The following is a 16,294-nucleotide window of genomic DNA, read 5'->3' as shown; positions in this document are numbered from 1 at the left end:
GGCCTGTAATTTCCGGGGTTATCCCTATTCCCTTTTTTGAACAGGGGCACAACATTCGCTACTCTCCAGTCCCCTGGTACCACCCCCGTTGCCAGTGAAGACGAGAAGATCATTGCCAACGGTACTGCAATTTCCTCTCTTGCTTCCCACATAATCCTAGGATATATCCCGTCAGGCCCGGGGGACTTGTCTATCCTCAAGTTGTTCAAAATGTCCAACACATCTTCCTTCCTAACAGGTATCTCTTCTAGCTTACCAGTCCATTTCACACTCTCCTCTTCTACAATACGGTCCCTCTCGTTCGTAAATACATTTGTTCAACAAAAGTCCCCAGGACCTTACCATTAAGTATATAAATCCTGCCCTGATTCGCCTTTCCAAAATACAGCACCTCACATTTATCTAAATTAAACTCCATCTGTCACGCCTCAGCCCATTGGCCCAGCTGATCAAGGTCCAATTCTACTCTGAGGTAACCTTTTTTGCTTCTTTCACTTATTTGATCAAGTGAGATCACATTTGGAACACTGCAGGTAAAGGCTGATCTCCTCAGTTTAAAAATGACATTCAGGTGAGAATGGAGAAGACAGCACAGCAACGTAATTGATGCCATAACATAAATGAATGAGGGGTTATTGAGCATTGAGTTAGAATTGTGTTGGAACAGTTCTGAAGATGAGTTGTGCCAGACTAGAATCAGTAAATCAGTTTCTTTCTCAACGGATGCTGCCAGACCTGCTGAAATTTTCCAGGAATGTTTGTGTTGGTTTCAGACTTCCAACATCCACAGTATTTTGCTTTAGTTATGATATGGAAAGAGTGTTGGACTGTCAGAAGTCACACGATGCCAGGTTATAGTCCAACAGGTTTATTTGAAATCAGAAGCTTTCGAAGCACTTAGTTAGACTTGTGTTTTTTTATACGCACTCACAAGTAGACATTTTTAAAATCTCATCAAAGTCTGAATTTGAAAGGAAGAATACTATCATTTTTCTATGTACCATTTTTGAATTTTCCATTTAATTTTAGGCTGGGATTTACTGGTTAAATTTTATGGATCATTACGCTATGAACTGGATTCTCGTTATAACAGCTCTCCTGCAACTCATCGGTCTCAGCTGGATCTATGGTCAGTCAATCATGAAAGATACCAAATTAAATTTAAAGTACTTTGTGGAAATTAAGGTTTCTTTAATAAAATCAGACCAAATGAATCAGATGCTGGCTGAGTGTGTCAGAAGGTGATATGAATTCACTTGCTCTTCCTGACTATTAAACCTAATTAGTTCCAGAAACCAACATGAAACATGTAGCATCATTTTTTTGCATCCTTCACTCAGGATCCACTTGTGTATTTGCTGGATTTCAGCTGTTTGGACTTGGAGTCAATTTTACTGCAGTCATTGTCTTGTTAATTGCTGATACTTGTATTATTGCACAAATCCAAGATCACGTAGGCAGTTTATCTTTCTGCTGTTAGATTGCTTCACAAACGTGTGATGTACAAAGGTTCCACTGCTATTGAAGGTGTGACCTTCAATAGCAGTGATAATATTAGCAGCCAGCTTGCAGTTACTGTGTGTTAGCGACACAGCACAGAGCCCAGCCTGTGTAAGTATGAGTTTTATAGCAATGTAAGTACTTAAGACAATGAGACCATAAGCCAGAGGAGCTGAAGTAGGCCAATCAGCCCCATTGAGTCTGCTCCACCATTCAATAAGGTCATGGCTGATTTGACTATCCTTAACTCCATTTTCCTACAATTCCTTTACTGATTATAATCTGTCTCTCTTATTTGAATATACTTACACACCCAGCCTGGACAGCACTCTGTGGTAAAGAATTCCACAGAATCACTGCACTCTAAGAGCAAAAAGTCTTCCTCATCTCTGTCTTAAATGTGTAACCTCTTGGTTCTCAGGGACTCTAGCACAAGTGAAAACAGCCTCTACTCCTTTACCTGATCACGCACCTTAACAATTGTATACCTTTCAAAATGATACCAAGACAGCAGCATCCTCATCCCATGGAGGAATAGAATTCCACTAAATTCCAAAGAGTTCAAGCCCAAACTACTCGAACACTCCTGAAAAGAAAATCTCTCCATATCCAAGATCAATCTCGTGAACCTTCTTTGGACTGCCTCCAAAGCCAATATATTTTTCCTGAGGGGGAGACAATGGCCTGATGATATAATCGCTGGGTTGTTAACCCAGGTACTGCCTTAGGGACCCAGGCTTGCATCCAGTCATGGCAAATAGTGCAAATTGAATCATAAAATCCCTACAATGTGGAAGGGGGCCATTTGGCCCAACGAGTCCACACCAACTCTCTGATGACCATCCTACCCAGACCCAGACCCCTACCCTATCCCTGTAATCCTGCATTTTCCATGCTTAACCAACCTAGCCTGCACATCCATGGACATTATGGGGGAACTTAGCATGGCTAGTCCATCCAAGCTGCACATCTTTGTACTGCGGGAGAAAGCCAGGGCACCAATGCAGACATGGAGGGAATGTAAAAACTCCATACAGACAGCCGGAGGCTGAAATCAAACCTGGGTCCCTGGTGCTGTGAGGCAACATTGCTAACCACTGAACTACTGCACCCACCACCACTCCACCGCCCCCCCAACCCCCATTTTACTGAATTCAAAAAAAATCTGGAACTAAGCTTTCCAATAATGACCATGAATCCAATGTCAATGGTCAAGAAAACCCATCTGGTTTGCTAAAGTCCTTTAGGGAAAGAAACCACTATCCTTACCTGGTCTGGACAACAGCAGTATAGTTGACTCTTAACTACTCTCTGGAATGGGCGATAAATGATACCGAGACAGCAGCATCCTCATCCCATGGAGGAATAGAAAACTGTTCCTAGTATTCCAGCCATGGTCTCACTAGTGCCTTGAACAGTCATAACAAGGTTTACCAATTTTTGTACAGTACAATCTCGATTACCGAACATCAATTATCCAAATTTCGGATTATTCAAATAAGACCTTAAGTCCCGTAAAAACGTTATCCATTATCCAAACTATTCATTATCCGAACTCTCAGTTATCCAAACAAAATATTCCCTGCCCATCTCGTTGAGATAATCAAGGTTGTTCTGTATTGTGTTTACTTTGAAATAAAGGACAACTGTCCAATTGCCTTCCCTATTACCCATAGAATTTAAAGGCCAGGCTTTTCGGATTTATGCAGAAGGAACCCCAAATCCTTCTGTGCTGCAGCTTCAAATAATATTCAACTCCTCTATTCCTCCTGCCAAAGTGTATTACTCACATTTTCCCACATTATATTCTACCTGGCTAGTTTTTGTTCATTCACATAACCTGTCTGTATCCCTCAGTAGAATCTTTGTGTCATCCTCACCACTTGCCCTCCCACCTATTTTTGTGTGATCTGGAAACTTGGTGATTATATATTCATTTTCCTCATTCAAATATTACTATATATTGTCAATAATTGAGGCCCTAGCTCTAATCCCTGTGATGCAGTTACAGGTTGCCATCCTGAAAATGCCCCCACTTTGGGTGGCACAGTGGCTCAGTGGTTAGCATTGCTACCTCACAATGATTCTGCATTTATGTGTACCTTGAGGACCACAATAAAACAGAATTACTGAGCTGAAACCAATAGCTGAGTTCTGTAGCCATGAAGATGGCCTCAACCACGATCTTGGTTATATGCCGCACTACATGTGACCCCATTACATTGTTCTGTATCTTCCTTACTGTCCAGTTTTGACACCATCACCTTGATAACTTATTATGATCTCTCTGCCTTATTTAGTTTGTATAGTTTTGGATCAGTACTTGTTACTTTGGTTCGACCCTCGGCGTGTGACTCTTACACCTACCATGTTATTCCAGTCTTTTGGTTTATCTCCAGAACCACCTTAATTTTAATGTTTGGTAATTATCTCTCTTCCTTAATGAATCAGATTATAGGTCATCCCTTCACCTGTTATTCAGCTGTTGACACTTTATTCACACCATCTGATACTCTTGATCACCTGCAGAGACCTATTATTCAGCCTGTCAACACTCCACTCACACCACTTGTATGATCTTTTGATCTCTATGATTATAAACTCTGTGTCTGTGTGCTTCACTTCACCTGACAAAGGGGCAGCGCCCCAAAAGTTTTTGATTTCAAATATACCTATTGGACTATAACATGGTGCCATGTGCCTTCCGACCTTGTCCACCCAGTCCAACACTGGCAGCTCCACATGTTGTGGTTACAACATCATTAAAAGCCCGTTAAGTATCCATATAAGCACTGTCAGTCCATAACAACCCTATAATGTTACTTATATTGATCCCAGACATGGCAGGCAGGCAGGGAGAAGGAGTGTCCTGCCTGATGGGTGGGGATCTAAAGATTCTACTGCATAGTGTGGTGTTGAGGTGGGATTTCTTCTTACCCCTGGATTGGTAAGAGCAGGGCATGACATGCCAACCTGGTCCAAGGTTGCCACCTGGATCAGTGCAATCTCAGCCATCTGGAGGAATACCCAGCTGTGAAAGAAGGAAGTCAATGATCTTCTCCACTTTGCCAGTCCAGGTGCTACCATCGTCTCTCTGATATCTCACCCTCAGTGTAATTCCCACCTTCCACTGAGACTCATGCCCTACGAGTCTCACTACAGCTTGCAATCTCTCCCCCGTTCACTCGCACCTACCCCAATCCCAGACACCGTTAATCCTGCAGTCCCTCTGCACTGCCTGTTCACTCAGGATACCTCCCACCTGCACCAACAGTAACAATTGGGACATGTCCTTTCATCTCCATTAATACCTGCTTCTGTCTCATTCCAGGAAAAACACAGCCCACACTAGAGCAGGAAGACTCAAGCCAGGCTGACCTACATTCAGTTCCTAATCCCTTATGTGGACAAAATCCTGATGCTGGCTGCCCATGTGTAAGCCCATGGGATTGGTATCAGAGGCTGCCCATGACTTACTGTGATACCTTGAGTAATGTATCACCTCTTGATTTGATGGAGTCCTGCTGACAACCACAACAAGATTCCTTCCTTTGTGTCTGCACTAAATGGCAAGGAGCGACTGGAATAATATCCCTGACTGAGGTAGCAAACACACAAAGGCAAAAGGCAAGGCAAGGGAGAAATATTGTGAGCATCCAGGACAGCTCAGAATGAGTGAGAATTGGATCAGCAAGTGACCAGCCTGGAGATTCAGCCTGAGCCATTCCATGAGCTGGGTTCATGCCCCTGAGTGTGCTGGCCGCAGCATTACAATGTTAGTTACTGGGGCAGACTGTGGTGCAGTACTGAAGTGTAAAAATGTTCCAAGATGGCCCAGCAGGGTCTTAGAGGCTGGCACATATCAAATCCAATACCCATGGATGTGAAGTGTATGTGACTGGTGTCCTTGGAGTGTTCTCTGAGACCTCAGTGCTCAATATTTAGGTCATTTGGAGCAGGTAACAAGCTGAATTCAGGAGAGCCCCACTGTAATCTCCAGGTCAAGCTTTCTCAATGTTGAGCTTGTTTGGTGAGTTTTGCTTAAGATCCGAAGCTGAATATTAATTAGGCGTATAGTGCCATTAGCAAGCTGCTTAATAGGCAATAATCCCATTAATTAGGAACTCATCACTGCCAAGTAACAGACCCAACTCACTGTTTACTGAAAGAATAAAAAAGCACATGATCCTCCTGACATCAGGATGGCCCTGGCTAGAGTTCTCATCCAATTCTAGAATAAACCTTGCCAAGCCTGTATCACCCAAATCCCTACAAGATATTGCTGTCGGTCTTCTATCAGCTCACCAATCCACTATCCATGGTCATACTGAACACCCAGCACAATGGGCTCTCAGCTTATTAAGGACCCTCATGTGTGGTATTATATCAAGTGTTTAGGAGAAAGTGAGGATTGCAGGTACTGGTGATCAGAGTCGAAGAGTGGGGTGCTGGAAAAGCACAGCTAGTCAGGCAGCATTCGAGGAGCCTCTCCTTGGATGCTGCCTAACCAGCTAAGCTTTTCGAGCACCACACTCATCGACTCGATTATAGCAAACGTTTGAGTTGATCCAATATAACTGGATTTCCTAAAGAGTCCAGCAGCACCCATATGCAACACCTCAACACATCGTCTAAGTGGCAATCTCTATTGTATTTGATCTCAATGTTGTATTTTATAAGTTATTAATTAATAACACTCATATCCCTGCTCTTTACATTGGAAACACCCAACTCTTTACATTTCATTGGTTTCTACCAGTATTAATCGTATCCCTAGCAAGTGATTTGTAATCAAATCCAAGAAAATTAGTCTATTTCTGCTGTTGTTCACAAGTTTCAATATTTAGGGTTTGTTATGAACACTTCATTTTCATATTTTACAAGTCCTTAGCAGAAATAGACCATTCGGCCCCTCAAGCCTGCTCCACCATCAATACGGTCATGATTGATCTGTTTGTGTTTCAAATTTCACGTTACCTTCTTCGCCCAAGAAGAATTCATTCCAGAAAAAGCTCATGTTTCCGATTTGTGCTGGGAAGGACAGATTCTTGTTCCCAAAATGGGAGAGAAAGATCAATCAGTTGGTGACAAGAATCAATTTCCTTATCCTGTTTGAAATCCTGAGCGATCCCTTCTCTGGGTTAACCTGTTCATCAGTGCCACCCTGTACAAGGTGAACTTCAACAATAAACAAGCTGCCCTAAAGACAGGACAGAGCGAGTGATGGTGTGTCTCTCTGCTTCCTTGTTGTTCACAGGGTCAAACAGATTCATCAAGGACATTGAGATGATGATTGGGGAAAGGACTTGGCTCTTCTGGCTCTGGTGGAGAATGTGTTGGATTCTGATCTCTCCATGTTTGCTGGTGGTAAGGAGATGTTACACATTATTATGATTTAAACTGAAAATAGTCAATTTCTCATTCAGTTTCTGATCTAGTTTTGTACTTTTTCATTCAGGCAGTCTTAATCTGGTCCTTAGCAACACTCACCCCTCCAACATATGGACCTGTTGAATACCCTGTCTGGTCAGGAGCACTGGGCTGGTGTATGGCCATCTTTTGTATTATGTGGATCCCCATTGTGGCTGTGGTGAGAGTTGTCCAAGCTGACGGCCCCACCTTGTGGCAGGTGAGGGTCAGCTTTGAAATCTTTTAACAGTTAAGCAACAGAGAACACAAAATTAGGCTTTAGAGTTCCAATAGGTTCAACACACAGCATATTCTTTCAAAGTCAAGATATCCATTTGTTCTGCTTCCACTCATGCTCAGTTTAGTTCACTGTGAATACCATCTTGGTTAGGGATTGAAGCTGGAGTAAATGGGTGTGCACTGGGATTTGTGTGTGTGAAGACTTCACTGAGGTGTATTTCACAATGTTAAAGAGAAAAGACACACCATTGATCCTGGATCATGTAAGGATCAGGTAAGGATAACTGCAAAGTGTGACAGTGAGAGACAGAACGTATAACCCTAAGAATGCACAGCAGTTAGGGTCAGAGTGAGGAAAAACAGTAAAATTACAAAGGCTCTTTACCTGAGGGTATCATGAGTTTGTTACAAGACAGATAAAACAACTAAAACAAGGTGGGTGGTTAGTTCAGTTGGTTGAATGGTGAGTTGGCGATGCTGAGTGATGCCAATTCCTGTACCAGGTTACCATGAAGAACTCTCCTCCTGGAGCTCTCCCCTTGTCTGAAGGACGGTGACCCTCAGGGTAAACCACCACCATAGAGTCATAGAGTCACAGAAATGTACAACGTGGAAACGGCCCCTTTGGTCCAACCTGTCCATGCCGACCAGATATCCCAACCCAATCTAGTCCCACATGCCAGCACCTGGCCCACATCCCTCCAAACCCTTCCTATTCATATACCCATCCAAATGCCTTTTAAATGTTGCAATTGTACCAGCCTCCACCACATCCTCTGGCAGCTCATTCCATACACGTATCACCCTCTGTGGGAAAAAGTTGCCCCTTAGGTCTCTTTTATATCTTTCCGCTCTCACCCTAAACCTGTGCCCTCTAGTTCTGGACTCTACGAACCCAGGGAAAAGACTTTGTCTATTTATCCTATCCATGCCCCTCATAATTTTGTAAACCTCTATAAGGTCACCCCTCAGCCTCCAACGCTCCCGGGAAAACAGTTTCAAACTCTCCCTATAGCTCGAATCCTCCAACCCTGGCAACATCCTTGTAAATCTTTTCTGAATCCTTTCAAGTTTCACAACATCTTTCCGATAGGAAGGAGACTAGAATTGCATGCAATATCCTAACAGTGGCCTAACCAATATCCTGTACAGCCGCAACATAACCTCCCAACTCCTGTACTCAATACTCTGACCAATAAAGGAAAGCATACCAAACGCCGCCTTCACTATCCTATCTACCTGTAACTCCACTTTCAAGGAGGTATGAACCTGCACTCCAAGGTCTCTTTGTTCAGCAACACTCCCTAGGACCTTACCATTAAGTGTATAAGTCCTGCTAAGATTTACTTTCCCAAAATGCAGCACCTCGCATTTATCTGAATAAAATTCCATCTGCCACTTCTCAGCCCATTGGCCCATCTGGTCCAGATCCTGTTGTAATCTGAGGTAACTTTCTTCGCTGTCCACTACACCTCCAATTTTGGTGTCATCTGCAAACTTACTAACTGTACCTCTTATGCTCGCATCCAAATCATTTATATAAATGACAAAAAGTAGAGGACCCAGCACCAATCCTTATGACACTCCACTGGTCACAGGCCTCCAGTCTGAAAAACAACCCTCCATCACCACCCACTGTCTTCCACCTTTGAGCCAGTTCTGTATCCAAATGGCTAGTTCTCCCTGTATTCCGTGAGTTCTAACCTTACTAACCAGTCTCCCATGGGGAACCTTGTTGAACGCCTTACTGAAGTCCATATAGATCACATCTACCGCTCTGCCTTCATCAATCCTCTTTGTTACTTTTTCAAAAAACTCAATCAAGTTTGTGAGACATGATTTCCCACGCACAAAGCCATGTTGACTATCCCTAATCAGTCCTTGCCTTTCCAAATACATGTATATCCTGTCCCTCAGGCTTCTCTCCAACAACTTGCTCACCACCGAAGTCAGGCTCACTGGTCTATAGTTCCCTGGCCTGCCCTTACCACCCTTCATAAACAGTGGCACCACATTAGCCAACCTCCAGTCTTCCGGCACCTCACCTGTGACAATCAATGAGGCCCAGCAATCACGTCTCTAGCTTTCCACAGAGTTACAGGGTGCACCTGATCAGGTCCTGGGGATTTATCCACCTTTATGCATTTCAAGACATCCAACACTTTCTCCTCTGTAATACGGACATTTTTCAAAGTGTCACCATTTATTTCCCTACAGTCTATATCTTCCATGTCCTTTTCCACAGTAAATACTGATACAAAATACTCGTTTAGTATCTCCCCCATTTTCTGTGGCTCCACACAAAGGCTGCCTTGCTAATCTCTGAGGGGCCCTATTCTCTCCCTATTTACCCTTTCTTCCTTAATGTATTTGTAAAAACCCTTTGGATTCTCCCTAATTCTATTTGCCAAAGCTATCTCATGTCCACACTTTGCCCTCCTGATTTCCCTTTTAAGTATACTCCGACTGCCTTTATACTCTTCTAAGGATTCACTCTATCTATCCTATGTATACCTTATACATGCTTCCTTCTTTTTCCTTAACCAAACCTGCACTTTCTTTAGTCATCCAGTATTTCCTATACCTAATAGCCTTTCCTTTCACCCTAATACGAATATGCTTTCTCTGGATTCTCGTTATCTCACTTCTGAAGGCTTCCCATTTTCCAGCCATTCCTTTACCTGCGGACATCTGCCCCCAATCAGCTTTCGAAAGTTCTTGCCTAATACCGTCAAAATTTCTCCAATTTAGAACTTCAGCTTTTAGATTTGGTCTATCTTTTTCCGTGTGGTTGGAACCCTCCAACTACACGGGATGAATGTAGATTTCTCCAGCTTCCTCATTTCCCCTCCCCCCACCTTATCTCAGTCCCAACCCCCAGATTCAGCACCGGCCTCTTGACCTGCAATCTTCTTCCCGACCTCTCCGCCCCCAACCCCTCTATGGCCTATCACCCTCACCTCTTTCCACCTATCGTATTCCCAGTGCTCCTCCCCCAAATTCCACCCCCCTCCCCTTTTATCTCAGCCTGCTTGGCCTCATTCCTGAAGAAGGGCTTATGCCCGAAACGTCGATTTTCCTGCTCCTCGGATGCTGCCTGGGCTGCTGTGCTTTTCCAGCACCACACTTTTCAACTCTGGTCTCCAGCATCTGCAGTCCTCACTTTCTCCCTATCTTTTTCCATCACTATTTTAAATCTAATAGAATTATGGTCGCTGGCCCCAAAGTGCTCCCACACTGACACCTCAGTCACCTGCCCTGCCTTATTTCCCAGGAGTAGGTCAAGTTTTGCACATTCTCTAGTAGGTACATCCACTGAATCAGAAAATTTTCTTGTACAGACTTAACAAATTCCTCTCCATCTAAACCCTTAACACTATGGCAGTCCCAGTCTATGTTTGGAAAGTGAAAATCCCCTACCAAAACCACCCTATTATTCTTACAGATAGCTGAGATCTCCTTACAAGTTTGTTTCTCAATTTTCCTCTGACTATTAGAAAGTCTATAATACAATCCCAATCAGGTGATCATCCCTTTCTTATTTCTCAGTTCCACCCAAATAACTTCCCTGGTTGTATTTTCCCTTCCTATGTCGTTGGTTCCAATGTGGACAATGACCTCTTGCTGGCCCTTCTCCCCCATGAGAACATTCTGCACCCTCTCTGAGACATCCTTGATCCTGGCACCAGGGAAGCAACACATCACTCTGATTTTTCACTGCTGGCAACAGAAACGTCTGTCTGTATCTCGGACTAGAGAATCCCCTAACACTATTGATCTCTTGGAACCTGACATACCCCTCATTGCATTAGAGCCAGTCTCAATACCAGAAACTTGGCTGTTCGTGCTATGTTCCCCTGAGAATCCATCATCCCCTACATTTTCCAAAACAACATACCTGTTTAAAATGGGTATAGCCACAAAAGACCCCTACACTAGCTGCCTACCAGTCTTACCTTTTCTGGAGTTAACCCATCTATGTGACTGTATTTGAGACTTTCCCACCTTCCTATAACTGCCATCTATCACATACTGTTGCTGTTGCAAATTCCTCATTGCTTCTGTCTCTCCAACCGATCTGATAAGATTCGCAACCAACAGCATTTATGACAGATATAATCCACAGTAACCCTTAAACTCTCTTTAAACTCCCAAATCTGACAAGAAGCACATTTTTGCTCCTTCACAATCTATAGACCCAGATCTGATAGGACTATGGAGACTTCAGTGTTACAAGGAAAACATAATTTATAACATTGACACAAGTAAAACAAAGATAGGTTTGAAAATAATAAAAAAGGATTGCACAAATATGAACACATCAGTCTGCAACTGGTTGCAACACCTTGGAAAATACAGGTCACCTTAATTTAGCAAATATAAGCAAGAAGTCCACTAAACTCTGTGTTTTGTGTTACAGTTCATGGATCACAGATTGTTAGGTTGAGTTCATTAAATTCTCAATCAATTCACACACTATTTATACGCCTTACAAAGTAGGAGTCTGGACTGTCTCAAAATCTATCTCAGTTTCAGAATGGTGTCTTCTGCATTGCAGATTTTTGCTTTTGTCTGGTTGTGACAAGGTAGCAGCATTAGGAGGTGGGATTCAGTACCCTAGAACTCTATGGGAAGCTAGGGAAGTGATTACTGGGCCCCTCACATGTTTGGAAAGGCAAGGACTGATTAGAAATAGTCAACATGGCTTTGTGCATGGGAAATCCTGTCTCACTAACTTGATTTGAGTTTTTTGAAGTAACAAAGAGGATTGATGAGGACAGAGTGGTAGACGTGATCTATATAAACTTCAGTAAGGTGTTCGACAAGGCTCCCCACTGGTTGGCAAGGTTAGATCTCATGGAATACAGGGAGAACTAGCCATTTGGATATAGAACTGGCTCAAAGGTAGGAGACAGAGGGTGGTAGTGCAGGGTTGCTTTTCAGACTGGAGGCCTGTGACCAATGGTGTTCCACAAGGATTGGTGCTGGGTCCATTGCTTTTTGTTATTTCTATAAATGATTTGCATGTGAACATAGGAGGTACAGTTAGTAAGTTTGCAGATGGCACAAAAATTGGAGGTGTAGTGGACAGTGAAGAAAGTTACCTTAGAGTACAACAGGATCTTGATCAGATGGGCCAATAGGCTGAGGAATGGCAGATGGAGTTTAATTTAGATAAATGAGGTGCTGCATGTTGGAAAGGCAAATCGGAGCAGGATTTTCCACTTAATGGGAAGATCGTGGGGTCTGTTGCTGAACAAAGAAACCTTCGAGTGCACGTTCATAGTTCCTTGAAAGTGGAGTCAGGATAGTGAAGAAGGCATTTGGTATGCTTTCCTTTATTGGTCAGAGCATTGAGTTTTGAGGTCATGTTGCTGCTGTCCAGGACATTTGTTAGACCTCTTTTGGAATATTGCATGAATTCTGGTCTTCTTCCTATCGGAAAGATGTTATGAAACTTGAAAGGGTTCAGAAAAGATTTACAAGGATGTTGCCAGGTTTGGAAGATTTGAGCTATAGGGAGAGGCTGAATAGGCTGGGGCTGTTTTACATGGAGTGTTTGAGGTTGAGGGGTGACCTTATAGAAATTTATAAAATCATGAGGAGCATGGATAGGATAAATAGACAAGGTCTCTTCCCTGGGGTGGGGGGAGTCCAGAACTAGAGGGCATAGGTTCAGCGTGAGAGGGGAAAAAATTAAAAGGGGCCTAAGGGGCAACTTTTTCACACAGAGGACGTTGCGTGTATGGAATGAGCTGACAGAAGAAGTGGTGGAGGCTAGTCCAACTACAACATTTCTAAGGCATTTGTACATATATATGAATAGGAAGGGTTTCGATGGGCCTAATGCTGGCAAATGGGACTAGATTAGGTTAGAACATCTGGTCAGCATGGACGAGTTGGACTGAAGGGTCTATTTCCATTCTGTGGATCTCTATGACTCTATTTTCTACTTTTACAAATCACTCAAAAGATCAAGGACTGAAAACCACAGATTTAATGAGTATGAGCTAATTGTTCCTGTTTGCTCTGCCCAGACCTCCCATTATTTTGTGAACTTTAATGAAATCCCACTCAGCCTTCTCCTCTCCATGGAGTGAAATTCCAAATTCCCTAATCAAAACCTGGTAGTTAACTGTCAATCAGCATTACTGGGTACATTGTCCATGGCAACACCTCTGCCAATCAGACTTCATTTCACAACCAATCAACAGTCTCCTTTTAGGTAGTACAAATTTTGCTTTTCATCTTGAATTATTTGGGATTCTTGCAAAATGTCCCAATGAGTACAGGACAAAAGGGTTTGAGAAAATATGTCTTTTCTTAACAATACTTGCAAAGGATTATTTGACAGACCAGTCTGGAATCCTTATCATTAATGCTAGTCAGTCTACTCCATATGCTTCTTTGCAAGTATTTCTAACATCAACAATGTTAGATTTTGGGGTTCTGCCTAATTTACTAAGAATTCCTGTCTTTCTTTTCTTAATTCAGCTCACACTGTGGTATCTCTTCCCAATGAAGAGCTGTTCTGTGACCTAATTACAGGGTATTAAAGCCCTAATGCAATAGTTAGGAGATTGGTCTTTGAGGTTGTTATAAACAGCAGGTTCTTACAGTCCTGCACTAGCAGCTTTGCAGGCGGGAAGGCCCGTAACGTCCCCTCGAATACCGTCCCACTGCTCTCCCACCTGCTCATATCCGGTCTACAATATTATGAGGTGTGGGCAAAGCCGAGATCATCAGTTAATCCTCCCCTGCAATTGTGGGCCTTCATGGAAAGGGAAGGGCTGGGAGGCTGGGAAAAGGAAATGGCTGCCTGTATCACTGAGACCAGATCAGCTGCCAGCTCAAAGTCCCAGCCTATCCGGATGTAAAAGAGTTGGTCAATCAGATTGGCAGGCAGTTTTGTTTCAGGAAAATGCACTAAATGGAGGATAAAAATCCCACCTCCAGCCATTTGATGCTCTGAACAGCTTGAAGTGACTCTGGCACAGCCATAACCTGCAGGGATATATTCCCCACCAAGTCTTCGGGTTGTGGGACAGGAAACCTTGCTATCGAAAAATCCTGGTCATTGTCTTTGTAATCTGTATGTTATATGACTGGTTACCAGTGGCTCATGTTTCCCATCTTCCACCTTAAGTGAACTCATGCTTCTCCATAGCACGGCTGCCTGTGGCTTAAACCACACCAGGCCTTGTTCATCTGCCAACCCTGTCCTTGCTGATCACTATAAGATGCTAATTCAACATCACACTTATAAAATTTTCACCCCTGTATCATCGAGCAAATCCTCCCTATCTTGCACCCTCCTCAAATGTGTGAGCCATCAAAATACCTGCACTCCTACAACTCTGACATTTGTTGCAACACTCACAATTTCACTCACTCCCCCATTGGTAACTGTGCATTCAGCAGGGTTAACCCTAAACATTGGAATTGCCTCCCTAAACATCTTCATTTCACTATGTCTCTGACCTTTAACATTTAATGAATTGCACTAAGGTCATTTCACAGGCAATCATTTTGATGCAATGTCCATTTCTTTCAGTGTGTCTCACTGCCAGTGCACAACAGGATCAACTGAAGTGTCTGGATGAGAGTATAATCTTTGTCATGAACACATTGTGAAATATTGTTTGCTATAATATGAATTACCAGGCGTTGGAACAAACTGCGGAATAATCTGATTGGGAACCAGATTTTTTTTCCACTTAACAGTGGGTAAAAATCCAACAGAAATGATCAAACATTTTACTTTTCCATTCATAGAAAATATCTGCTGCTTGCACATCAGCTCCTGATTGGGGTCCGTACTTGAAACAACACAGAGGGGAAAGATAGAGGAAGACGCCTGACTCTACAGAAGACCCAAACTGTGTGCACCTTCTGGTCATTCCTGAGAAGTGACAACTCAAAGGAAAATTCCTGTTCAATTTGTAAACAATGGTCCTGAAATTCCATACCCATTCTGGAATACAACCAGTGTAACTTCATTGAGTCTCCCTTGATCAGTCAGCTCCTCAGCCAAGACCCTGGTATAAGGTTTGCCGAAGTTTCCTGTGCCCACTATAAACATGGGCATCAATTTGGGGCAGGATGGGGCTGCTGAGAATTACTGAGCATTCAAGTTTCTGCATCATGAGTGTTCAGTCATGTTCCTCCTTGAGTCCTGGTGATAATACACAGGATTCCAGTCTCTGTACATTGTGCACAGGAGCTCCTGCTCTCACAGCCCCGAATTATAGTCTGTACTGCCTGGGTTCCCATCAATTAACTACAGGATGAGGGGAGATTTGATGCAGAGGGATCTGATTCAAACTGATATTAGTCATGGAAGGTGCAGAAAGGGTTAATGCTGAGGATTACATTAAGAACTGCCATATCGATATCATCATTTTGATTTGGGTGGAAGAAAAGGAGCTTGATTAATAAAACCTACCATTGAAATCCTCTTTACAGTCTCTGTGACAATGTATACCATATCAGTGGAATATATTCTTATTGCTAACATGTAATGAATGACACATTGACTACAACAAGGGTCTGTGCTTGTTGGAGGACCAAGTGTTTTTCCTTGACCACACTCAATAAAATGAGCCCTGCAAATCCCTGCCAGGAAGGATATGTTGGTAGTGAACCTGCCTTGACGGTCTGATAGTATGAGCAATCTCTAACATGGTGAGCAGTGGTGCAGGTTCCGGTGAGCTTTGAAGGTATCTTCAGACACAGCTTTAAGAAGATAAACTCGTGGCAATTTTTGACAAGACAGAATCAACAGAGTGCAGTTCATCTGCTGGAACGCATTAAAGTGAGTGGGATTGTCTTTAACCCCACGTGGAGCTCTGAAGAGAATGGGAAATGTCTATTAGGCCACAAAGAAGTGGGACCCATTCATTGCACTTGCAAACAAGGTGGGAATAATCTATTTTGACAACGTAAGCATGAGAAAATCGTCCTGTACAGCTATACACAGTAACAGCATTGTTATACAGCAAAATAGAAATCCTTTAAGGTAAGGAGACATTGAGATGTTGCATCATTAAATGAAAAGGAAGCTTGGTTAGCAGTGGTTAGCACTGCTGCCTCACAGCGCCAGAGACCCGGGTTCAATTCCCGACTCAGGCGACTGACTGTGTGG

General features: G+C 43.1%; 1 protein-coding gene across 1 annotated transcript in view; it reads left to right on the top strand.

The window, feature by feature from the left end:
- Positions 1 to 15,060, top strand: part of LOC122557538 (sodium- and chloride-dependent neutral and basic amino acid transporter B(0+)-like) — a 117,429-nt gene extending 102,369 nt beyond the window's left edge. The window contains exons 10-13 of the mRNA XM_043705284.1: positions 1,030 to 1,129; positions 6,758 to 6,867; positions 6,959 to 7,129; positions 14,926 to 15,060. Of these exons, the coding sequence (XP_043561219.1) occupies positions 1,030 to 1,129; positions 6,758 to 6,867; positions 6,959 to 7,129; positions 14,926 to 14,997 (453 nt within the window). The 3' untranslated portion in view covers positions 14,998 to 15,060. The remainder of the gene's footprint in view (positions 1 to 1,029; positions 1,130 to 6,757; positions 6,868 to 6,958; positions 7,130 to 14,925) is intronic.
- Positions 15,061 to 16,294: the final 1,234 nt, after the last annotated feature.

The sequence above is a fragment of the Chiloscyllium plagiosum genome, chromosome 15 (genome assembly GCF_004010195.1).
Source record: "Chiloscyllium plagiosum isolate BGI_BamShark_2017 chromosome 15, ASM401019v2, whole genome shotgun sequence".
NCBI lineage: Eukaryota > Metazoa > Chordata > Chondrichthyes > Orectolobiformes > Hemiscylliidae > Chiloscyllium > Chiloscyllium plagiosum.
Note: the sequence above shows the minus strand (reverse complement) of the source record. Positions and strands in the feature narration are given on the sequence as shown.